At 38.8% G+C, this 26,563-nt stretch overlaps 1 protein-coding gene across 1 annotated transcript in view; it reads left to right on the forward strand.

The window, feature by feature from the left end:
* Window positions 1-26,563, forward strand: part of VPS45 (vacuolar protein sorting 45 homolog) — a 77,582-nt gene that overhangs the window by 23,828 nt on the left and 27,191 nt on the right. Inside the window, exons 11-14 of the mRNA XM_062192169.1 lie at window positions 5,595-5,753; window positions 5,962-6,069; window positions 7,216-7,337; window positions 20,034-20,165. Of these exons, the coding sequence (XP_062048153.1) occupies window positions 5,595-5,753; window positions 5,962-6,069; window positions 7,216-7,337; window positions 20,034-20,165 (521 nt within the window). The remainder of the gene's footprint in view (window positions 1-5,594; window positions 5,754-5,961; window positions 6,070-7,215; window positions 7,338-20,033; window positions 20,166-26,563) is intronic.

Genomic DNA, 26,563 nt, shown 5'->3' on the forward strand with positions numbered 1-26,563 from the left:
ACCTCAAAGACTGTCATGAGGGTGCAATGAACAAATACTTAATACAGTGCCTGTACTTACAGCCTCCCACAACTATTAAATATGACCATTATGATAATCATTATGTGATGGTGCAGTCTATTTTCTTTAAAAAAAAAAAAAATGTGGAGGGGGGTGGTTTGTTTGAGAGGCAGAGAGACAGAAAAAGAGATAGAATTCCAGTCTGCTGGCCCATTAGCCAAAAGTCCACAAAGGCCTGGCCTGCGCTGAGCCAAGTTGAAGCTAGGAGCTGAGAACTCAGTCCAGGTCTCCCATGTAGGTGCAGAGACCCAGCTAAATGAGCCATCACCTGCTACCTCCCAGGTTGTACATCCGTGGCGAGCTAGAACAGAAGTGGACCAACCTACACACTCCAACACAGTCTTCAGTTGTCCTAAGCAGCATCTTAACTGCTAGACCAAATGCTCAGCTCTGTTGATTTGTTGTTTTATTCATTAACTGTTGCTACATTAGTATGATAGTAGATAACAAAGGAAGAAACCTGTTCTTTAAGTTGAACTGAAGCAAGAAATGGAGACTATCTTTAATTAAGTTCTTCAGTGATTATACAATAGTTTAAAAATATATGTATTTCGGAGCCTGAGCTGTGGTGCAGCGAGTTAAAATATATATATGTCATAAACATTTTTTCATGCTGAAATGCTTCCTCATGGTTTTGATAGAAGAAAACAGAAAAGTGGTCAGCCAGAAACAATGGGAGAATCTATCAGAAAATAATTGTTTTCTCACTGATATCTCATGAGCAGATGTTAGTTCCTTTTGGAAACTTGACCTCGAAAGACAGTATGTTCTTCTTTTCCTGTTCCTTGATTAGGCCTACACAGTTAGAGTTCAGTGCAAGGTTTTTGAATCCTATCTTCTTAAGTAAACAATAGTTTTCTGTTTTACTCCTTACACAGTCATTGTTACTATGTGACAGTGTATTTTCCTCTCTTGATATTCACAAGGCTTATGGGAAATTTAATAAGAAAAGAGAAGAAAAAAAATTAGTTCTTTAATCCAGTTATATATGCAATAAATATGACCACGCAGCCCACACCTGCTATTTACTTAGATGCTTCTCTGATTCTTTTTTTTCCCCCTCTTTTCTGGTTAGTGCCCTGGAATCTCAAAATAATGTATGCCACTGTCTGTCAAGTTGAAAAGTCAAGTAGCCATGAGGGAAACAGTTCAAAACAAAGTCAAAGGATAACATGGGATCAAGGCAGACGAAAAGGGCCTGCTTCTCCAGTAACTGATGTAGCTGAGAGAGCAAAAAGAGCTCAGCTTGTACCTACAGGTTTCTTTTCCTGAGGGAATAAATAAGTCTCAGCAGATCATGGGTCTGGGTCCCAAAGGCTCATAGGTAGGCAAAGCAGCCTATTCACAGCAATGATAGGTCAGATCTGGGCCAGGTCCTCAAGGGAGAGATGAGAGTCTACCCAGGGAATCTAAACACCAGTACCAAGTCGCAAAGAATAGGACTGGATTTTTTTTTTTTTTAATTGGAAAACAGAGCTTAGCGTCAAGATCCAAATGAAGGTAACTAGAAAGGAAGCAAGTAGGAAGAGCACAAACGGATTGCACATAGTCTATTGCACATAGTCTGTGACTATCTCCATACCAGTTTTGAGGAGGTGTAGTTACTTTACTTGGTTTTCTCAAATTTGCTGAAAAGCTCAGAGACAGATCAGAAGTTGAGTAGAGTTAAGGTGAGAAGAGAGTGACTACAAGAACAGGAAAATGAAACATTAGATCTATTAAGAGAAGTGACAGCAGAGATCTCAAGTGGGATTTCTTAATAGTTTAAACATTTATGTCAAGTTGATTGAGATACATATGAAATTCTGCATATATACTTGATAAACAATTTATACTCAGAAATTCTTTCATTATAGTAGAAAATAGTGGAACATGTGAACAGATATTCTAAATAGACTGTATTCTGTGGGTCCTCTGTGGAAAAGTAAGAAAATTCTATGAATGTGGGGTCTGAACCTGTAAAAGAAAAATGCCTTCCTTTCTATTCTCTTAAGTTTGGTCATAGTGACTATTAACTCAGAGAAGTATAATAGGGATCTCTCTCACAGACCTTGCTACTTTTCAAAAGATTTATTTATTTATTTTGAAAGAGAGAGAGAGAGAGAGGACAGACAGACAGACAGAGAGAGCTTCCATCTGCCACAGGTTCACTCCCCAGATGCCACATGGCTGCAATGGCCAGCACTGGGCCAGACCAAAGCAAGGAGCCAGGAGCTTCATCCGGATCCCCCACATGAGTGGAAGGTGCCCAAACACTTGGGGCCATCTTGTACTGCTTTTCCCAGGCCATTATCAGGGAGCTGGATCAGAAGAGGAGCAACTGAGATTCGAACTGGCCCCATATGGGATACTGGTATCACAGGTGACAACTTAATCCACTGTACCACAACACCAGCCCCAAGAGCTTGCTCCTTGAGAGCTACTTAGGAGGCTCTCCATATCATCTTTAGCCCTATTTAGAATGGACAAAAGAGTTTCAGACATTGAACATGGTTGCTGTGAAGTAGTTAAGAGATAATGTATGAGAAAGGATTTATAAATGGTACCGTATCATGCAGTTGTGACATCCTTGAAGTCCATCCCCTGGTTCACTCCTCAAATGGCCACAATGGCCAGAGCTGGACCAACCCAAAGCCAGGAGCCAGGAGCTTCTTCTGGGTCTCTCATATGGGTACAGGGACTCAAGTACTTGGACCATCTTCCACTGCTTTTCCAGGTGCATTAGCAGGGAGCTGGATCAGAAATGGAGCAGCCGGGACTCAAACTGGCGCCCATATGGGATGCTGGTACTGCAGGCAGCAGCTTTACCAGCTACACCACAATGCCAGCCCCTAACTCCAACTCTTACTCATTCTTCAGGGTCTCTTGTCAGTGTCAGCTCCTTCATGAAGTCTTCCATGATTCCTCAACAATAAGATGTACTTTCTTTTCACTTATCTTTCTCCCTCATTGCACTGATTGTCAATTTTTTGTTTTGCTTTGTTTCTTTGCATACATATGTTTCTGTTACACCACCACATATTTTTTCCTGAGAAACCTCACATTCTGCAAAATCATGCACTAAAAAGAAGCAAGCTTTATGAAGAAGTAGGGTTATAAGCAGACCACTTAAAATCTCTATAACTAGAAAAAGAAGCAAATCTATATAACTGGCCAACGCCACAGCTCAATAGGCTAATCCTCAGCCTGCAGCACCGGCACCCCGGGTTCTAGTCCCAGTTGGGGCGCTGGATTCTGTCCTGGTTGCTCCTCTTCCAGTCCAGCTCTCTGCTGTGGTCCGGGAGTGCAGTGGAGGATGCCCAAGTCCTTGGGCTGTGCACCCGTGTGGGAGACTAGGAGAGGCACCTGGCTCCTGGCTTCAGATCAGCGCAGTGTGCCAGCTATAGCGGCCACTTGGGGGGGTGAACCAACGGAAAAAGGAAGACCTTTCTCTCTGTCTCTCTCTCTCTCTCACTGTCCACTCTGCCTGTCAAAAAAAAAAAATCTATATTACTTTGTAAACAGGATCCAAAATAATCACAGTCCTACTAAAGGTACTGCCACAGTGACATTTCCACTGGCATTTGCACCTGGAAACTAAGTCAGTCCATTCTCTACAGCTTGATTTTGGGAGCTCACATTTTCTTTAAGATAACAAGACCTTGAAACCGTTTTCTTCTCATAGACACTAGTTTCACCAAAGTAACAATACTTATGAGAGTAGCTTTCATCAGTCAAGTTTTGGTTGTTATTTTGTTTTTTTCTTTTTTTTTTTTTTTTTTTTTTTTTTTACAGGCAGAGTTAGACAGTGAGAGAGAGAGAGACAGAGAGAAAGGTCTTCCTTTTTTGGTTGGTTCACCCCCCCCAAGTGGCCGCTACAGCCGGTGCACTGCGCCGATCTGAAGCCAGGAGCCAGGTGCTTCCTCCTGGTCTCTCATGTGGGTGCAGGGCCCAAGGACCTGGGCCATCCTCCACTGCACTCCTGGGCCACAGCAGAGAGATGGACTGGAAGAGGAGCAACCAGGACAGAATCTGGCACCCCAACCGGGACTAGAACCCGCGGTGCCAGCGCCGCAGGCAGAGGATTAGCCAAGTGAGCCGCGGCACTGGCTGTTATTTTGTTTTTTAACATGGTGAAATAGCTTTGCATCCTTTTCATTTGCACTTGCCTCTCCTCCAGTTTTTTGGTGTTTTGGTTTTTTTTAGATTTTATTTATTTATTTGAGGGGTAGAGTTATAGACAGTGAGAGACAGAGAGAAAGGTCTTCTTTCTGTTGGCTCACTCCCCAAATGGCTGCCACAGCTGGAGCTGCACTGATCCGAAGCCATGAGCCAGGTGCCTCCTCCTGGACTCCCATGTGGGTGCAGGGGACCAAGCACTTGGACCATCTTCCACTGCTGTCCCAGGCCACAGCAGAGAGCTGGATTGGAAGAGGAGCAGCCAGGACTAGAACTGGTGCCCATATGGGATGCCAGCACCGAAGGCAGATGATTAACCTACTGTGCCACGGCGCCAGCCCCACCCCCAGACAGTTTAACCTAGTGGCAAGTACAGTAATTCCTGAAGCCACAAAACCGGATACTTCTAGCACAAAATACTTCTGAAGGCTTTGCTTTGCTGTTCTCCTTGTCCCTGTCTTTCTCCTCCTCCTCCTCCTCCTTTTTGTCAACTTGGTAAAGCTTTCCTTCTGGGTTAAACTGATACCCTCTCCATATTTACCACTCTCCTAGGGCTAAAGTATTTGAACATTTTAGTACCTTGTAGCAGAATGAGTTATACTGGTTTCACCCTCCTTTACCCGTTGTCTGTGAATTCACTCAGGACAAGAATTGTTGCTAACTCATCTGTGTATCCCCAACAGTGCCTGGCATATTGTTTTATGGGGACTCAATTGGTCTGCTGCATAATAAACAGAACTCTGTACTATGTGGAAGTTTCTTAATGTGAAGAATGACGAAACCTAAGCGTGATTTGTTCTGGCTCCCTTTGCTGTCAGTACCTGACTCTTTAGATAACACTCAATTTGGAGATTACATGCTATTACATACTCATGTCTCTGTCAATCATATTGATACATGTTGTTATTTTTCGTGCTTCTTGGATATGTAAGTCTCTACATAAAATTCTACCAGCTCGTCTCCATTTCATCAATCAATCACTAATACTAGAAGGAAGCAGTAGAGTTTTGCAAGTCAACTAATCAGTTGTGTGCTCTATTGATTGAAGCCATAGTATTTATTCCTTATTTCAGCAAGGAAATTACAATTTAAGCCCTTGGAAAAGGAAAGAGGAAATCTATTATTAAATCATTTTTGTCCTAGAGCAATTACAATGGGAATATATTTGCATATTTAGATCTTATCTCCGGCAAAAGGCTTTTAATTTCCAATAGTTAAGACAGTTGCTAAATGCGTGAATTGTACATTGTCATAGTAGTAATCTCGTTTGTGAACTCAGATGTATCATAGCCATTTAATAATTATTAGATTTATGGCCTTATGTGACAGATCACTCAAGTGAAACAGGGATAAATGTCAGCTCTACCTTTCTTCAGAATGTGAAGAGGCTCCTGCAGAATCCCAAAGTGACGGAGTTCGATGCCGCCCGCCTGGTAATGCTTTATGCTCTACATTATGAGCGACACAGCAGCAACAGTCTACCAGGACTGATGATGGACCTCAGGAATAAAGGTGTTTCCGAGAAATTTCGAAAGGTAACCAAATTTATGTATTAAACTCACCAAAGGAACCAACTCTGTTGTTTTATTCTTAGATCTAAAATTGAAAAATCAATAAACCATACTGTTTTTATTTCTAAGAATGTGCAATGGCCTTATCATGTCATCATTTCCTTAGTTATTTTCTTATGAAATGAACTTCCTGATCCCTAAGCAATAAAACATTGTTTGTTTTTTTTAATAGCTGGTGTCTGCGGTTGTTGAGTATGGTGGTAAACGGGTCAGAGGCAGTGACCTCTTCAGCCCCAAAGATGCTGTGGCTATTACCAAACAATTCCTCAAAGGACTGAAGGTACAGATGTCTCCTCCCTGCTTTCCCAGTGAGAACTAGCTGGAGTCCCCAAGGCTGAGTGAATGAATCCTATCTTCAGACTGTCCTTAGGATTGCTTTGATTTAGTGCTTGTGTCAGTTAAGTGAGCTCGAGCAGATATTCTCTTGATAGCTGCTTTTTCTTTTAGTGCTGTCTATATTGAAGCAAGATGAGCATTGAACCAAATAGATGAGCAGGAAGTTATTGGAACTCTTTCCAGGAAATACTCAAGAGTAAAAAGACAAACAGTTCTGTTAGTCACAGCTATTTTACTCCTTTTGTTTGTAATCTAAGCTTTGCTAGGTAGTTTCCCTGTGATGGAAATTAAAGATGAAGCAAACGTTTATTCATCTTTTAGAAATACTAATGTATTTCCTGAAAATAGTTAAAATTACGTTTAATCTGCTAGCCTTTCTTATTTTTCCTGTTTCCAATCTCTTTTTCTACATGGTCTTTTCCTTTTATTTGCCCTCCTTATCATTTAATATTTTCACAACAGGGTGAGTCAGTGAGGACATGATAAAGAATTTAAGCAATTAGGCCAGCGCAGTGGCTCACTTGGCTAATCCTCTGCCTGCAGCACCAGCACCAGCACCCTGGGTTCTAGTCCTGGTTGGGGCTCCAGATTCTGTCCTGGTTGCTCCTCTTCCAGTCCAGCTCTGTTGTAGCCCAGGAAGGCAGTGGAGGATGGCCCAAGTCCTTGGGCCCTGCACCCGCATGGGAGGCCAGGAGAAGCCCCTGGCTCCTGGCTTCGGATTGGCGCAGCACACCGACCATAGCGGCCATTTGGGGGGTGAACCAACAGAAGGAAGACTTTTCTCTCTGTCTCTCTCTCTCACTAACTCAGCCTGTCAAAAAAAAAAAAAAAAAAAAAAAAAAGAATTTAAACAATTCCATTTTAAAAATTTCTTTCCAAGATCTAGGCTTAAAGTACAGGATATTTTTACGAGTTTGGAACATTTCTAGTTGATTAAAATAATTTTTTAAATCTCCTAAAATTGCCATTTGAAGCTATCCTATGAAATCTCTATTGAGTGAATGACCTTTTCAAATGTGAGTACAAGATTTGTAGCTGTTAGGTTGGTAGTTTCCCCAAAATGACAAAGAATCTTTTTCCTCTGTTTTAGGGAGTAGAAAATGTGTATACACAGCACCAGCCTTTTCTGCATGAGACCCTGGACCACCTCATCAAAGGAAAGCTGAAGGAAAATCTCTATCCTTACCTAGGCCCCAGCACACTCAGAGACAGGTAAGAAAAAAAAGATATCAGCAATAAAAACAAGAAACACAGAGCAAGGAGGAGATTTAGAGAAATACTAGGGACTAAAACTGAGGTTGTATCTTTCTGCTACCTACTCCTTCCCCTGTTTTGTTTCACTTCTCAGATTATTTTGGTTTTACATGTGTTAGCCTTCAATATGAATTCCCCTGCTAAGCCTGAAACAATTATTTGTTTTGGAATAAAAAAACAGATGTTTTAGAGACCCCTAAATCCTTGTATTCTGTATTTTAGTATCAGCATAGTTTATTTATTCCATTTAAGGTTCAGTTCTATGGCATCTGGCATTTGGAGTTTCAAACATTAAAGCCAAAAATAGATTTGCTGCTTGGTTGCCATCCAGAGCAGGTTGTTACTATTTTTGGTGAGGACTGGACTTTGCCAAATGTGGCCAGCACACACACTGAGAGACCTAATTAATAAAGACCATTTGTTGCAAAGGAAAAAAGGATGGCTTTCATTTCAAGTATTAACTAAAGAAAGCAATTAGCTGTTTCTTGGTTTTAGTAAAAAAAAAAAAACTTGTCCAGAAAACTTTGGCCAATCTGAATTTTTAAATATATACAAATTCTACCTACTTAAAAATTATGTTCTTATATTTTTATTTGGACCACATGTTGTAAAAGGCCTAAAATATATAACTGAATTCTATTGGATAGATTAATGTGAAAATTTATCATTGGTATAATTCTTCTGTTATTTCAGCTAATGATAATCTAAGGGTTTTGGATGTGTTTTCTAAATATAATGGATTTCTGAAAGGGGGAAAAGTGGATGACTCATTATATGGCAAAGTGTATTTTTTCACTTTGTCCCTTTTTAAAAAATCTCTGCAATTCGGTATGGAACAGAAAAAAATCATTTATAAAAAATCCAAGGTTCAGAGGCAGAACATCTAGTGTTAAATCCAGCGAGTACATTCATTCAGATAAAATGTTTAAGGACCTTGGCATCAAGTTACAGAAATGTCAGCTCAGTAGGAAGAATGAAAACCAGCCCAAAGTTATTCTCCCATCTGAGAGACCTTTTGAAAAATGTGACTCTCTATTCTTGAGCCTTCTTATTAATGTGATAAAACTGAAAATGTTAATTTGCTTATGACTTTTATATTAGAATGACTGAAATGGAAATTGACCACTTACTGTTTTAAAGGGAAAAGTTGTGGGCTACCAGAAGAATGTATTTGTATGGTTAGTACCCGACAGCAAATCTTTCTTCTTTATTTTTTATTTTTTTGGATTTATTTACTTATTATTTGAAAGACAGAGTTAGAGAGGCAGAAGCAGAGAGAGAGAGAGTCTTACATCCACTTGTTCATTCCCCAAATGGCTGGTATGGCCATAACTGAGCCAATCTGAAGCCAGGAGCCAGGAGTTTCCTTAGAGTCTCCCACTCTGGCACAAGGGCCCAAGGACTTAGGCCATCTTCTACTAATTTCCCAGGCCATAGCTGAGAGCCTAATCAGAAGAGAAGGAGCTGGGACTTGAACCGGTGTCCATATGGGATGTTGGCACTGCAGGCGGCGGCTTTCCTCATCACACCACAGCATCAACCCCCAACAGCAAATCTTTCTAATTTGCATGATTCATTTCTAAATGAAGCTCAAAATGATGCTTTTCCAACAAAGTACAATTTATCAGTTCTCTGTTAGCATGTTACTATAACCTAAATATGTACAAGGGTACCTTAAAAAAGTTTGTGGAAAATGCAGATTGTGTTTTAGTTCCTCTTCCCACCAATTTTTTGCCATTCCCTTGTATGTAATTAGTATTCAATTGCTTCATCCTTTTATACAAAAGATGTTTACTGAATACTTTCAATGTATTAAGAACTGTTGTAGATGCTGAGGAAACAGAAGAGTAGGAAAGACAAGGTACCTACCCTCATGGGACTTGCACAAAGGAGCCAGAGAGAAAACAAGCAAATAAATAATCTGGTGAGAAGTGCTATCAAGGGAATAAATAAGGTAATAAACTACCAAGAAACTGTGGGGTGCAAGGGCTACTTTATGTGGAGCACTTTTCTGAGGTGATATTTAAGATGAATTTTTAGTTACAAGAAAGAGCCATTCACAGAGCAATGAGGAGAAAAGTATCCTACACAGAGGGAACCCCAGAGCAAAGACCTTGAAGAGAGAGAGCTTGGCAAGTTGGTGAAACAGAAGGGGCCCATGTGGCTGCACATAGTAGGTAAGGCAGAAGGAAATAAGAGGTTGAGAAGATAAGCAGGGCTGATCGCCTAGGGTCTTGTAGGCCTGGTGAAAAGGTTTTCTGGTTTTTTTGTTTTATTTTTTAATTTTAAATGTCATAGGAAACTATTGAAGAGCTTTAAGCATGTAAGTGACATGAACTGAACACTGTTAAAAGATCACCTTGTGGGGAGAAAGGACTATTGGAGGCTAAAGTAGAAGCAGGGAGATTACTGAGGAGGCAGCTGCAATAGTCCAGGTAAGAAATGAAAATGGCTTGACAACGAGACTCAGCAAGGGGTAGGCTAAATAGACTTCTTTAATGGAGCAGACTGATGAGCAAGGGTAAGAGGGAAGTCAAGGATAACTCTTGGGTTTTGAAGAGAAGTAGAGTTTTGTTGTTAAATTGGAGTTGCCTGTTAAATAACCAAGGGGGAATCATGTGCTAAATTTGGGAGTTGACAAGCTATTAGTGATGTTGAAAGCCATAGATCAGTTAAGGAGAACGCATAGAAAGAGAAAAGAAGAAAGCCCAAGGTGGAGCACTGAGTAGAAGATGCAGGCTAGCAGTGGAGATGGAGGAGAAAGCAAAAAAGCAGGAGGGAAACCAGGAGAGCACAGCCCCCGAAAGGCCAAACAGTGAGTGGGAACCCATGTCCAGCCTTCCGAGAAGTGAAGAAGATGTGGAAAGCAAGGAGGTCATCGCTTGGTAATGTGAAGGCCCTTCATGGTCTCAGTCCCACATTTCAGTGAGGTTGGAAACCACATTCCAGAAAAGTGCAGGATATAAGATAAAATGGCAAATGTATATAACACACTTTAAGAATTTTTGTATAAAGGAAGTAGAAAAATGAGATGGTATCTAAAAGAAATGTGGGCGTTTATTTGTAATCTAATGAAAAGTATCCAACAAAGAGAAATACAAAGATAATTTTAAAAGTTCATGGAAAAATGAATTAAAGGATAAATTTATTTTGGTGTGACAAAATTCTGAAACCCATGCATAGTTTTCATAATATACCTTTTCCACAAAGTTTTTAAAGACTCCTTTCTATGGATTTCAAAACTATTTTGCACCAAATACATTTCTCTTTTAAAATTTATTTATTTATTTAATTATTTGAAAGGCAGAATTGCACACACAGAGAGAGAAAGAGAGATCTCCCATCTGCTGGTTTTCTCCCTGACTGACTTGAGTGGTTGGGGCTGGACCAGGCTGAAGCCAGAAGCTGGGAACTCCAACTGCCTTTCAAATAAATACATCTCTAATAAACAGCAACAACAAAGAAGTTGAGAAGTGGTTCCTAGAGAAAGATCTTGGATTCCTGAGCTGTGGAGGTGCTTGTAATGCTCTTCCAGTGCATACAACCAGTTCAGGTTGTATCCATGGATGGGGGTGGTGAAGTATGGAAGCGGTGGTCACTGCAACACTAGATAAGGGTGTCGGATGAGCTGCCCACGTTGGTGTCAGCGTCACTGAGCACCCTGAAAGGTGAAGCAGTGAAAGGATCTCAGTGAGCAGAGATGACATCTTCAGTGAATAACAGTGGCAGGAAAGGAGGTCACAGTGCATTATGGGTTATGGGCTTCTTTTTTTACTTTTTTTAAGATTTATTCATTTATTTTTGAAAGGCAGAGATAGAGAGGAGAGAGAGAGAGAGGGAGGGAGAGGGAACACTTCCCACTTGCAGCTGGGGCTGGGCAAGGCCAAAGCCAAGAGCTTCATCTGGGTCTCCCACATGGGTGGCAGAGGTCCTAGTACTTGGGCCATCGTTTGCTGCTTTCTCAGGTGCATTAGCAGGGAGCTGGATTGGAAGTGCAGCAGCCAGGACTCTAACCGGCACCCATATGGGATACCAGCACTGCAGGCTAAGGCTTAACCTACTACACCACAGCACAAGTCCCAAGGACTTCTAAAACAGTGAAAAATTTGAAGGAAGAAAGGAGAAAAGTGGTTATGAAACTATAATGGGGACCAAAGAAGACCTATGCCACCCCTTGGCCCTGCTTAACTGAAGAAAGACTGCAGAGGGCTTGAAAAGACTCTTACTTAACAATTCCACGTTTAAAAGTTGATCATGTAGATATCCTTGCACAATACACAAAGGTTATGCATGTTTGTTCACCAAAACATTATTTGTAAAAACAAAAATACTGGGGACACAGTAGATATTCATTAATATAATAGTTTTCTAAATTGCAGTATATAATACTATGAATTCTATATTTAACATGACATAACTCTTCATAAGGTGATATGCAAAACTTTCTGTTTTTCTTTCCTTATATTGGATATAAAAGTTAGATGCTATTATATTCCTTTCATTTAAAAACAATTATAGAAGCATAAATGCAACTATATACACATATATAAAGAAATAAGTATTTGACTATATATATATACACTACACATATATATATGTATATGTATAAGCACCAATGTGTGTATATAGTAACTATGAAAATAAGTAAAAAATTGTTAATAGGTGTTACCTCTGCATGTTGAGATAGTAGTTAATCATATACATATCTATCCTTCCCATTGGCTATTATGTTAGATATTATAATCTTAAAGTAAGAATTATGTTTTATTCATCTTTGGAATTTTCACATTTAACACTGTGCTTTACAAATAGTAGTTGTCTAACAGATTTTTGCTAAAATATGTAGACATCTACAACAGTTAGTATACCAAAATTTTAGTTGGAAAAATTTGAGCAAGAGAATAAATTTAGTTTATACTACCAAAAATTTAGCTTTCTGCAGGTTGTGAATAGCTCTGTACAGTATTTTGGCTGTGCATCCGCTTGGCCCCACTATAGCTATGGCCACTCTCTCGGCCCCGGATCATCACATTGATCTTAGTCATCTCTGGGATAATCTAAGTCTCATCATGATTGAACTTCTTGGTTTTGTTGCTGTCAGAATATTAGAAAGTATCAAAGGAGTTGTGGCAAGAACACAACTTTGCAAAACCAGAACACTTGTAGAAAGTTTCCAGCCCTTAGCTATTAAATTAGTGGTTAACCTGCTTGGCAGCATAGCTATATCCACAAATTAGGTCTGATCTTTCTTCTGCAGATGGGATTCCCACATATCCTATTTCTCAGGCCAGTTTTTTTTTTTTTTTTTTTTTGCTCTAGAATTTTCTTGTGTATGATAAAAACAACTTTTCTGGTGGCCGGTGCTGTGGCACAGAGGGTTAAAGCCACAGTCTGCTATGCTGGCATTCCATATGGTCACCAGTTTGAGTCCGGGCTGCTCCACTTCTGATCCAGCTTCCTGCTATGGCCTGGAAAAGCAGCAGTAGAAGATGGCTCAAGTCCCTGGGTCCTGCACCCACGTGGGAGACCCAGAAGAAGTTCCTGGATCCTAGCTTCAGATCAGCTCAGCTCTGGCCATTGCAGTCATTTGGGGGAGTAAACCAGTGGATGAAAACCTCTCTCTCTCTCTCTGGCTTTACCTCTCTCTTTTACTGTCTTTCAAATAAATAAAATAAATCTCTTTAAAAAAAACTTTTCCATTTAATGAGAAAATTGAGCTGTATGATTCTGCATTCCAGAATCAGTCAATTCAAAAAGGAAAACTTTTCACATGTGCCCAAACTTAGTAGAGTCTTCATTTCTATAAAAGCAACAGTCATCTTTTTCACTGACTTTTTTCTTTAGTAAAAGCTCATAAGAACATTGTCATCTATAAATAAATTTAAAAACTTAAATTTTGGGCATAAGTATAATGGTCACAAAGTAAATAAAATGTTGCCTTCTGAACATTTATTTTTCCGCTTATCCACATACAGAAATAATTTCCAAAAATACTGTATGTGAAAAAAATTTTCTTTTAATTTTTTTATCTGAAAGAGAGACAGAGACAGACAGAAATCTTCCATCTGCTGGCTCACTCTCCAAATGCCCACAACAACCAAGGCTAGGCCAGGATGAAGCCAGGATTCTGGAATTCAGTACAGGTTTCTAACATGGGTAGCAGGGACTCAACTACTGATATCTCCCAGAGTGCGTATTAGCAGGAAGCTGGAATTAGAAACACAGAGCTGGGATTCAAACCCAGGCATTTCAGTGTGGGATGCGGGTGTCCCAAGCAGCATCTTAATCACTGTACCATACACTTGTCCCCAAAATGTTTTAATTTATTTTTCTAACAAAATGGGATATAAATGGGTTGAGTTCTCAGGGTGTCCTTGTATATCTAGACACAGTATGAATTGGCTGCTGCTTTCTAATGTTTACTGTCTGCATTAATTAATGCTTTTGGTTGCTATGGTGAATCACAGAACACAGGGAGATATGCACAAAGCATCAGACTTCTCTGTTCCACTTAGCTCCAGCATCCTTTTTAAAAGATTTGCTGGATATTTTACCATTGGGCTCATCAGAGCATTTACTTTTATAAGATTCACTAGGGAAATGAGTAAAAAGGAAAAAATATCAGAGATACTTAAAAGGATTTTTTTTTCATATGTCTTCCTCAAGTCAACTTAAATAAGTAGTAGGAGGCTCAGGAATACATTTGTTAATGCTTTCTGCACCTGTGTAACATAGTTATCTTTGTTGGGTATACAAATGAGCCAGCTATCCTTGTGTCCAGATTTTGTCCGTACATTTATTTAACCTACACTCGCAGTTTACTATCCATGATGTTTTCTTTCTTCTCTTGTAATACAAAAATACCCTGGCACCCTGAAGGACCATATCCTCTGGCTATGTTAGAAGCCCACTTCAAGTTATTCCCTCCCAGGGCTTGCCTTTCTTTTCTGGAAGGGAGAGATGTAGGGGCAGGTGTTGTGGTACAGCCTGGGATGCCCACATCCCATACCAGAGCACTGGTTGCAGTCATGGATACTCCACGCTTTCCATCCAGCTTCCTGTTAATGCTCCTGGGAGGCAGTGAATGATGGCCCAGGTACTTGGACCCCTGCCACTTAAAGGAGGAGACCAGAATGGAGTTCCTGGCTCCTCACATCAGCCTGGCCTAGCTGTGGCTGTGGCTGCCAATTGGAGAGTAAACCAATGAATGGAAGATCTCTCTCCTACTTTGTCTCTCCCTCTTTTTCTCCCACTCTGCTTTTCAATAAAATAAATACATCTTAAAAAGAGAGATGTACTCTCGAAACCAGTGTTGATCTGAGTGCATCTAGAGAAGCAACTTCATACTCATTTGTCTGCTCAGTGGCTTTTTAAATTGACTCATCAGATCAGCTCTAACAAAGGTGGTACTACCTGATCTGCTCATCAGTCACCAGGTGATCACTGTACCTATGCAATGGAGAAACTCCCTCTCTGTTCTCAGTGAAATGATCTGTGTGTTCCTGGGTGTTTGTCTATTCAAGATAATTTGCATAATGAACCTTAGGGTAGAGTTGTCCCTCACCATAAGAAGCACTGTATGTGGAGTCTTACTACAGAAAATATTCATTTTCTGAGAATGTAGTTTCTTTTAAGCCTTGAGGATTTCATTATTTCTAAACACTTTAAATGCCTTTTTTCCCTTGCTTTCCAGATCTGATCCCCAGATCGGTACAACATAGACCAAACTATGGGTAGAGTGCCTTCTGTCTCCTTGATGGGACATTCATATAACACTGGACTTTTTTTTTTCTATAAAACTCATCCTGTACACCCTTAATGAATATTAAGCCAATTGTTACTGTACTTAAGACATTCTTCTTATATCAGATTATTGGCACTTTCTAGAACCAATATAGTGGGAAGAATTAAAAATTAATATCCTTAGAAATTTAGTGTTAAAAAGATACCTATTTCAGATACTCATGAGAGTAACGCAGTGATAAAAATTATAGGAACTCAGATAAGTTTTTAAATTACAGTCAACTATAGCTTATTTGATCTCTTTTCTTATAAAATATGTTCCTAAAGATCCTAACAAGAACTGAACATGAGTTTTAGCTGTTTGTAATCCTCCCCCCTTTATAGAAATGTTAGTAAGAATTGGAATAACACATATTAATTGGAGGAAAAGAAGAGAACCTATATTTTGCCTGAATAGTCTCTTTGTAATTGGGAGCTCACTATAATGGATAAAAAAACATTAGTATCATAATCATGCAGCCCCTTCCTAAGCAAGTGACTTTTTTCAACAAGAAAAAATATTGGCCAGTAGCTGGAAGAAGGAAGACTTGAAGGAAAAGAACTTGGAGAAGAACTTTACTTTCATAAAGATTTATAAAGAAACGTTTCCTGCAGCCTAAAGCACTGGATTAATATTGGGTTAATAGTTTAGCCTTGGGCTTATATCCATTTTCCATGCTACTAGAAAAACTCATAAAAATTATAGATTAGCACCACTACAAATTCATTGTTTCTGACCCCAGTGGAATTTGGGGAAGAGGTCTGCCCTGTAGCTAGGCCGGGTAGTCATCAGCAAGTAGAGGTATTGAAGAAGACGAAGCTAGGTGAGATCATCTCAGGGGTGGTATCCATAGAACTTCCGGCGGTGACGGCACGTGCTCCATCTATGCTAGCAGAAAGGCAGCATGAGCTGTATGTGGCTGTGCAGCACTTGAGATATGGCTAAGACTACCGAGGAACCGAATTTTAAATTTTATTTTATTTTATTTTATATAGCCTTATGTGGTTAATGGCCCCTACATTGGACAGAGCAGAATTGGGGAATAAAATATGTACAGTCTGAGAGGAAAGGAAGACAAATGGCCGGACTCTGGGTACGCCACTGTTAACCCAAGAACTGGGGGAGATGAGGTGGAACTGTCAAGGAACACTGAAAATTAGCAACTAAGTGAAGAAAGCATATCCAGGGGAAGCAGGTGATCAGCTTAGTCAGCTATCACTGACAGGTTGAGTAAGACAAGGATTGAAAATAATCATTTGGAGCTAGCTGTATAATCTTGACAAGAGAAGTTATTTAGTGGAGTCATGAAGGCCAAACCTGACTGAAATTATTTATGATAGAATGACCATAGGATAATTAACATTTCTGAATTTCTGCTCCCTCAAGTGTGATTTTTGCCTTGCAAAGTTGTAAGCAAAGTACCTGGCAAATAGTAGGTGCTCAACAAATGGTTACTGGTATGCATGGTCCTTTTGAGAGAAGAAAATAGAATGATGCTCATTCTTTAAGTCATTTGTTGCACAAATATTTATTGACTACCTACTGTGTGCTAGGCTCTGTTTTAAGATGGAAGACTCAGCAACAAACAGTTCCCCCCTACCCACCAAATTCCCTGACCCCATAAAGCTTGCTTCCTAATAATATGTGCAACTCTAGAACAAAAGAACAGACTGTAACAGAGAGCCTGGCTGGAAACATAAACTGAAGTTGAAAAAGACTATACATTAATTAAGCATTGCTCCAATTGATTTTATCCTTGGCAGAGAAAGAGCAGGATCAGATCTGTGTTTTGGGAGATAAAAGTGGCTCACAAATAAAGTAGAAGTAAAGTACCAAAGTCATGACTATGATAGGACTCTGACAGGCAGCCAGGGAAACTGAGTTAAGGGATGCAGTCAAGATAGTCACAGAGAGAACTCCCATCCACTGGCTTACTCCCCAGTTGTCCTCAATGGCCTAGACTTGGCCAAAGCCAGAAGCCAGGGACTCAATTCAGGTCTCCCACATAGGTGGCAGAAACACAATTATCTGAGCCATCACCACTGCCTCGTAGGGTACACATTAATAGGAAGCCACAGTCAGGAACTGGAGACAGGCATCAAATTCAGGCACTGCAATATGGAATGCAGGCATCTTAACTGCTAGGCTGAATCCTTGCCCCTAGACCTCGGTTTTAGGCATATGAGTTGCGGTCTGTGGTGTACAGAAATGTACAGTCACCAAGAATGAAGGTGAAAGCTAAAGCTAAAGGCTTGGAGTCCTGGTAGTACGATAGTCCAATCTAGATAAAATGTGTGGGGAAAAATGAGAATCAAGACAAGACACTGAAAATAAACAACTTGTAAATTGAATAAAGAAAAAACTTTAAAAAAAAATCTATTCCACTAAAACAGCCATCACTATCGTCACCAATGACCTCTATTAATACATCCATCATTATTTCTCAGCCCTAATCTTTGTTGACCTGTCTGCAGTTTCCTTTAACTTCTTCTTTGAAACATTTGGCTCCCATAATGCCACATTTTTCTAGTTTTATTGTTATCTTCTGTTCCCTTGCTGCTCCTGCTTTGCTTCCTCTGAGGTTTCCTTCCTTTACCTGTTCTTCAGTGTTGGAGCTCACCAGGTTCCACTCTAAACCTCCTTCCTTACACTGTACCGTCTCCAAAACTTCACATGCTGGTGATACACAGATCTTTATTGGATAGGTCATAATATGAAGCCATGATGAGATATTGCTTTTTCACCCATCAGTTTGAAAAGACCAAAAGCTTTGAAAATACATGGTGTTGGGGCCTGTGCTGTGGTGTATCGGGTATTCCATATGGGCTCTGGTTAAATCCTGGCTACTTCTCTTCCAATCCAAATCTCTGCTATGGCTTGGGAAAGCAGTGGAAGATGGCCCAAATGTTTGGGCCCCTGCACCCACGTGGGAGACCCAGGAGAAGCTCCTGGCTGCTAGCTTCAGGTCCACCAAGCTCTGGCAGTTTCAGCCATTAGGGGAGTGAACCAGAGGATGGAAGACCATCTCTCTATAACTCTACCTCTCAAATAAATAAATCTTTAAAAAAAAAAACAAACAAAAATAAAATACATAGTGTTGATAAGGATGTGGGGAAATAGGTACTTTCCTGAAATTCTGATAAAAAAACATCTGTGAAGCAACTTGGCAATATCTATCAAAATTTTAAATGCATGATATCCAAGATAAGGTCAAGGAGCAGAATGGTGTGTATAAATATGCTTCTCTGTGTGTATGTGTCTGTGTGTGTAGAAGGGGTGGGGAGAGAGAGAGAATATCTCTGAAAGGATGCTTAAAAACAAGTAACAGTGTTTGCCTCTAGAGAGAAACTGGGGGGAAGAGGAGCAGGAGAGGTAAGAAGGAAACCCACTTTTTCAGTATGTACCCTTTTGTATTTTATGCCATGTGTGTGCCTTTTTCTAGTCAAAAACAGTATATTTTAAAATAACAAACATTACTTTATATAACAGCATGTAATTCTTAAAGCACTATGATACTAACTACATGGTTTCAGGGGATAGTTTGAATGGAGCTTATTTTGTCTTAAAAAGTAAATATAGTGCTGCAAGAAAAGGCATGATTTCAAGTCCCAAATCCACATAGAAATGTCATAATGGACTCTTTACCTATTTAATTGCAAAATAACCACGTCTTCATCAGTGGGAGTTTTTAAATCTCTTACTGGGGAGTTCTGCAAAGAGACCATCTGAACATTTTTAAGTAGCCACACTTCTGTTTCCAAGAAGTTCCACCAAAACAACTACCCTCTCAATTAATTTCTTCATGATATTTTAGAAAGAGACAGAGAGATAAACAGAAAGGAAGCGTAGAGTTAGATTTTTTAAATTATTTTTACATAAGCATGTGTATTCCTTGTTTAGTTTTGTGCCAAAACCTTCAAAATGGGTACCGCTTTTGCTTGATGTAGTTTTAAATAGTGTCCAATGAGTGATTTAACAAAATGTCTTGCTTACTAAAATTAAGTAGTTTTATATTCTTGTGTTGGTATGAGAAAAGAAGACAAGACAAAACTTTAACAATTTTGATCTCCTTTTTGCTGATATAGGAGCTAATTGAAGAGCCACTCTTGTTATAAAGCCATTTTGATAAGGAATGAGACAGTGAAATATCACAGTGCTACCCAGATGAAGCTAGTGGCTGAGCTGATGTGTCAGCATGTCCAGTATCAAAACCACCTACTTTTTTTTTCTTTTTTGGTTTCCATGGTTTCTTTTCCTTCGTATCTCAAAGAATTTCAAGAACAAAGATTTTAAGAGAAGAAGTGGAGTGCCTAGAAGTACCTTTAATATTTGGGTCCCAATCTTTTGTTAGACTCAAAATACTAATGTTACTAGTTCCCCTGCTATGGGGACATCCAAATCCACCCGTACTTTTCAACATGCTTTGAGGTTCTTGGACAAAAGGCATTGTAACACCACTTTACCAAGTGTTTGAAAAGGGGCTTATATGTGAAAGATGTATAATACAAGCATAAATTTCTGCTATATTGACATGTCACAGTTAAGCACTCTGCAGCCTCTTGAATATAAAAGAATATTTCTACATTTGGTTCCAGCAAACACTATTATGCTATTCTGAAATCCACAGCACAGAAATTATGAGACATCCGCTCATAAACAGAAAGCAAATCACTATTCAGCATTTCCTGCTCTGTTTCCTGCCAATTTCAGATAATTAAAACTTTTTTTAAACCTTTTATTCTATTCTCCTTAATTCTGCTTCCTCCACCAAAAAAAGAGTTGGAAATTAAAACTCTGTGTATATAATAATAACAATAGCTCTTTGCCCTTTTTTCCTTATCCTGTGACATTATCTTTCTTTATTGTCACAGGCCTCAGGATATCATTGTGTTTGTAATCGGAGGAGCCACATATGAAGAGGCTCTAACAGTTTATAACTTGAACCGCACCACTCCGGGAGTGAGGATTGTCCTGGGAGGAACCACAGTGCACAACACCAAAAGGTAAAGGAGAACGCTCAGTCCTACAATTCTGTCCCCTTTCATGGAGGAAAAAGGCTTAAATTCCCTTTATGTTGGAAAAGTTTGGTCAATGCTGTCCAAACTACCATTGATCAAAATGTTCTGGTGTTTGTATCATCAGTTCATAGACTAATTTAGAGTTTATGGGCTGAAGAATCTATAGTTCATTAAGTTCACAAATCACTTAAATTAGGTCAGACACCCTTCACTGTTAACAACTTGTGTTTCCTGTGTTCAAAGAAGGAGAAATTTAATAACCACAGACTGGCACTTTGAAAACACTTAAACATTATGGTATTGAATTCTGTGAGTGTTCTATTTTGTTGATTAATTATATTCACTCAAAAAGTATTTAGTAAGAACAATAAAAATAAGAGTAAGCCAAAGATATTACTTCACTGTCTGTTAGGAAAGACAGCATAAAAAATAAGAAGGTAAATGCCTGGAGGCAGAAAAAAGAGCCATGGATTCTTGAGAGTCACTAAGGGAAGATAGTATATAAGCTGAGCTTTGGATAGAAAATGGACTTATAGAAAAAGAGTTTTCTAGATGGAGTTAACCAGATGAACAAGATGTGAAAGCTGTGGGCAGCATACATAAGCAAAGAAAAGCAAGCAGTCAACTCTCTGGAATGTGCTAATAAAATAAAAAGGTTGATTGAATACCAGGCTGAGGAATTTCTATTTTCTAATGAAGAAAATGGGGAATTATTGAAGGGTTTTTAGCAATGAGATCACAAGAGGGTCACATTGTTTTAGGAAGATTAATTTGGCAGCTAAGGGTAGAGGAGGAAGAGCCTGGAGAACCGTGGCATGATGATTGGCTTTAATGATTGGGGACCTGAGAGATCCATGTTGCACATGCATGCATGAATAACTGGGAATCATTAAAAGGTTTGTGACTTTTTCATTTTATATTTGTATGGGTTTTTAAATACAACTTTTCTCCTTTATTGTAGAGGTGATATATTGTTTATTCTGAATTTTTTCATTAATTCTAAAAGTATAAGGAGAAAAAAGTTCCCATAATTTAACCACTGTTAACTTTTTGGTCTTTTCAGATTTTTTTAAAGCCTGTATTGATATTTTTATGAGTTTGTGGATACAAAGGGATCTCATTGTACATTCTGTCTTACAACCTGCATTTTTCAATCTGATGTAGACATCTTTTAGAGTTAAATATAAAATAATCCACTCATTAAACAAATATTTACTGAAGGGCAAGATTGCTTAGGTTTGATTCCTACCTTTCCATCTTACTATTTCTGTGAACTTGAGCAAGTTGCTTAACCTCTTTGTCAGTGTCCAGAACTCACTGGTCATTTACATATATATGCAAGTACTTTGTGTAAATTGCCAGTTCATGTCTTTCGCCCATTTCACAATTGAGGTAATTTAATTTCTCTTAATTTTTAACAACTTGTCTGTAATATACTTGTATTTTACAAATCTTTTCCTCTTTTTGATGTTTTATTATACATTATTTATAGTGTTTTGTTACATAAAAATCTTGTTGTTGTAATTATTGTTTTAATTTTATGTCATCAAAGCTACTGGTGATAGCAGACTTCAATGTCAGGTTTGGAATGTTCTTTCTCAGCCAAGGTTGTATAAATTCTAACATCTATTTTTCCATTATTTTTAGGGCTTAAACTTTTATCTTTACAATCTACCAGAATTTTATTTTGATATAAATTATACAGTAGGACTTTCTTGTGTAACTTTTATAGAAATATTTCATTCAGAGGGCTTTTTTTTCCTCCAGACACAAAATATGTGGTGTCTTCCAAGACCACTTATCCAGTTCTCCTGACAGCAATTGGATGTCCAACAATTCAATTTAATTCTGACACTGCTTACCTGGAATTAAAGCAGATCTCACAAGTTAAAGGGGCTGAATCTCAAAGACTGGTCCCACTTCAGATGCCAGTCACAAATCCCACGCTCTGACTGACCAGCTATAAATTGGGGATTCCATGACCCCTTTCTCAGCTTTAATAATTTGCCAAAATGGCTCTCACAGAACTCAGGAAAGCATTTAACTTAAAATTTCCAGTTTATTATTAAGGGATACAACTATACAACTCTGGAACAGTAAAATCAAAGAGATGTGTAAGGCAGGGTTTGGGGTGTGGGAGGTGGGGATATGGCATCCCATGCCAGTTCTACACATGCCACCCTCCCAGCACCTCAATGTGTTCACCAACCCAGAAGCTCCCTGAACCCTGTCATTTATGGAGGCTCCATTATGTGGGCATGATAGATTATATCATAGGCTATTGATAATTAACTCAGTCTCCAGCAATTCTGTCCTCCTGAGAGCCCCCTGCAGCTGAGAGTTCCAACCTTCTAATCAAGGCTTGGTCTTTCTGGCAACCAGCACCATCCTGAAGCTACTGTTGGGACCTGCCAAGTATAGCTTCACTGGAACAAAAAGCACTTCCATCACCCTCATCACCCAGGAAATTCTAAGGGTTTTAGGAGCTCTGTGCCAAGAACTGGAGACAAAGACCAAGTATCTTTCAATGATTCTGCATACTTGTATATATATATACTTCCTTACATATAGAAATGTATAATGATAAACAGACATCTCAATAAGCTATCACAAAGTGAACACATCTACTCGTATGCAGTTACCACCCAGTTCAAGACATACATTACCAACACCCCTACATGTCTTCCTTAATGCCATATGCCCCCTCATCACACCTCCCTTCAAAGTAATCAGAAGTATAACTTCTGTCACTAGGAAATAGTTTACTTGGCTTTACAAGACGTTTGTTGAGTGAGTAAAAAAAATAGAAAAATGGAAACTTCATCTATCTCTACCCTTCTCATAGAATGTTTTTTACTCTAATCACCTTCCTTCCATTTTATGTGGTATCATTGTCTAACATTCTGGTTTACCATGTTTTTCAGTTCCCAAGTTAATCATTATTTTCAGTGGTCATTGCTATTTGAAAATTTGTCTACAAATTTCCCCTTTTTTCCTCCTCTGCTTTCTTTCATCCTGGCTCTTCCTTCAATCCAATCTTACTAAAACACATCCTTTAGTATTCTGTAAGCGACTGGTCAACTTGATGTTTTTGTCTAAAAATGTCAAAGTTTAGAATTCCAGGTTGGTAATTTTTTCTCAGCACTTAAAAGCTGATAATGGAATATTAAAAGATGACAATGGAGTATTGTTTTTAATAGTTTCTATAAAGAAGTCAATTCTAATATGATTGCTTTTTATTTGTATGTCATCTTATCTGAATCTTTTTTGATTACCTCTTTAGTATACTAGTTACAACATAATGTATCTAAATGAAAATTTATATTTATGTTAGTTGATGTGAAAATTCATGTTTGATGTAACTTCTAGAAATTTTCTAATCATCATTTCTTTGAATACTACCTCCTTTTCATTTCCTCTATTCTCTCTGAACCTCCTAAGAGGTACATGCTGGTTCTTCATCTGTTTTTCATGTCTCTTGTTCTTTGGCCCTTGAACTCATGCAAGACTTTAAACCTCAGAGTCATAAGTTAAGGGTACTGGCCAGCGCCACGGCTCACTAGGCTAATCTTCCACCTGTAGTGCTGGCACCCGGGTTCTAGTCCTGATCAGGGCGCCAGATTCTGTCCCGGTTGCCCCTCTTCCAGGCCAGCTCTCTGCTGTGGCCCGGGAGTGCAGTGGAGGATGGCCCAAGTCCTTGGGCCCTGCACCCACATGGGAGACCAGGAAAAGCACCTGGCTCCTGGCTGTGGATCATAGCGGCCATTTAGGAGGTGAACCAACGGAAGAAAGACCTTTCTCTCTGTTGCTTTCTCTCACTGTCTAACTCTGCTGTTAGAAAAAAAAAATAAGTTAAGGGTACTAAGAGAGTAGAAGTGGTCCAAATTAGTGTTTAGGAGGCGGGGCCTAATGAAAGGTCCTTAGGTCACTGGGGACATGCCCTTGGAAGATAGCTCTCATGAGAAGGTTGTTAGAAAAATACAAGTTTGGGTCCAGCCTTTCTGCTTCCTGGCTCACAGGTGATATCTCCTCATATGTGCTCCCCGACTGCCATGCATCACCTTCAGCAGAGGCCAGACCAGTATGGCCACCTGAGCTCTGACTTGAACCTCCAAAACTGAGTGAATTTTTTTCTCTTTTAAAGCTGTTTGCCTCAGGTACTTTGTTGTAGTAATAAAATCTGATGAATACACCTCTCGTTTAAATTATCCATCTGTTGTCTCTATGTGCTACCTTCTGTATAGTATTTTTTAGATAACTATTCCAGTTCAATTGTTCTCTTCTCAGCTGTGTTTAATCTCAGTTTAATTTGTCCATTAAGTTAAAAAACATTTTTATATCTACAAGTTATCTGTGCTTCTTTTTCAAATCTGCCTGATATTTTAAATATCCTCTTCTTTTCTCATGTTTTCAAATCCATCATTTTTCTTTATAATCTGAAGTATTTACATGTCTAACTCTGCTGTTGTGTCTGCTAACATTAGCTCATGATGAATCATTTTTGCATGTGTTCTCTAATTGTAAATGTTGAGTTATCTTAAGAAGATTTTATCCATGAGACCCATGAGGCGCCTAAGTTGAAGATATATCTCTTCTGCATAATTTCCTTTCATTCAGCTAGATATCCCAAGAGCAGGGTCAGGCTGGAATGATTTTTCCCGTTAATTTCTGTAGTATACTTATGGGTTCCTGAACCATGCAAAGGCACTACCATCTTGTGTTCAAGCTTCCTTGTCATCTCCCTGTGCAAATAGGTTTTTTTTTTTTCAATCCACTTTTGCAGTGAGTGCCTCTGCTCTATGTGGGAGTCTCAACTCTAATCTCTTTTCTTCCTGAGGCCTAAGCCTTGATTTTTAGCCTTGGCTATTAAAATACAGTGTCCATATTTAATATAACTGGCACACAACCATCAGGTGGTCATAGCGTGAGAACCTAAGTCATGGATCCATTGTTGAGATGATCCTTAGAGATTCCTCTTATGTTCTTAAAATATTTGATATCCATTTAAAAGGATGTTTGTCATTTTCTTTCCCACATTTCTATATGTGTTATAGAATTTTTACCTTGTATAGTCTGCCTTAGTTCCTGAAATGGAATTCAATATGGTTATGATCTTGGGAAAGTAAGTATAAAATGGTAGTAACACTATATGAATCTTACTCTAATTTGGAAACTATTAGATGATATTGTTTGGAAGGGCAGCTAGTGTCAAACTGAGGATTTTGCACCCAATTCAGTAGTCAGTGGTGTATTCTTGAATGTTTTGAACACAAAAGTGGCATAATATCAACTATTTTATTCAAGTTTCTCCCTTTGCTACTGTTGATGCTGATAAAAACAATAATAATTGTGCTTATTGAGCATATACTGTGTGGGAGGCACTGTACTAAGTACTCTACCTATATTAACTCATTTAATCTTCTCATAAGGTACCTATTACTTTTATCTCCACTCTATATATGGAAACTGACACATAGATTAATTAACTTACCCAAATAAACATGGCTATTAAATAGTCCGGATTCAAAGTGCATGCTTTTCCTTCATAAGTATTACTTGAATGTTTGATACTGTATGGCCCTCTAAATAATATTTAATAATATAAGACTCAAAGGGTCTTATTTATTACTTGCTGATAGCTATTTAGGATTTTATCTTCTTGATCCAAATTAGGTAGTTTATTTATGAGGCATCTTCAAAAAATGCATAGAAAATGTATACTGTAAAAAAATCATAGATATAAAAATTTTATTAAAATTTTTTTAATTTTGTAGAACTTAACTTTAATTCCATTTTCCATGAACTTTCTAAAGTTCCCCCATTGGGTTAGATAACCATATGCTCTTAACTAGGCTCCTGTATCAGGATTCCAATAGATAAACTGACTCTTAAATGATCCTTCTGAGCACTAATATTTTCCACTATTTGTATCTCCAGTTGCCTATGCTTAAGAATTATAGCATCTTCTCTTTAATTTGAAATCTCAGAAATTTTAAACTAAATACCTAAATTGCAACTTAAAAAATAAGTTGAATTTAGATGAAAAAATAGATTAGCAAAGATTTTTACATGTCTTTATAATTTAGTCATAATACAAACAAAAATACATATCACTGGCTGTGTTTGTCTAAAGGTACTATGAATGAAATTTCATTTTACTTTTTTAAAAAAGGAAAAGAAAAAATGAAACATCTAGGTTTTTCCTTAAGTTAGTACCTGAGTTCTTGAGCAAATAATCTTTTATGTAAAGTTAAGAAAGTAAGGCAGTCATCTTTGTAGTCCCAGGCACCAAACACCTGAGTGCCCACCCTGGGCATCAGGCTTCCCACCCAGTCACCCACCACACCCAAGGCAGGGCACCGACCCTCTGGGGCTGCTTCTCT

The sequence above is a fragment of the Lepus europaeus genome, chromosome 5 (assembly GCF_033115175.1).
Source record: "Lepus europaeus isolate LE1 chromosome 5, mLepTim1.pri, whole genome shotgun sequence".
Taxonomy (NCBI): Eukaryota; Metazoa; Chordata; class Mammalia; order Lagomorpha; family Leporidae; genus Lepus; species Lepus europaeus.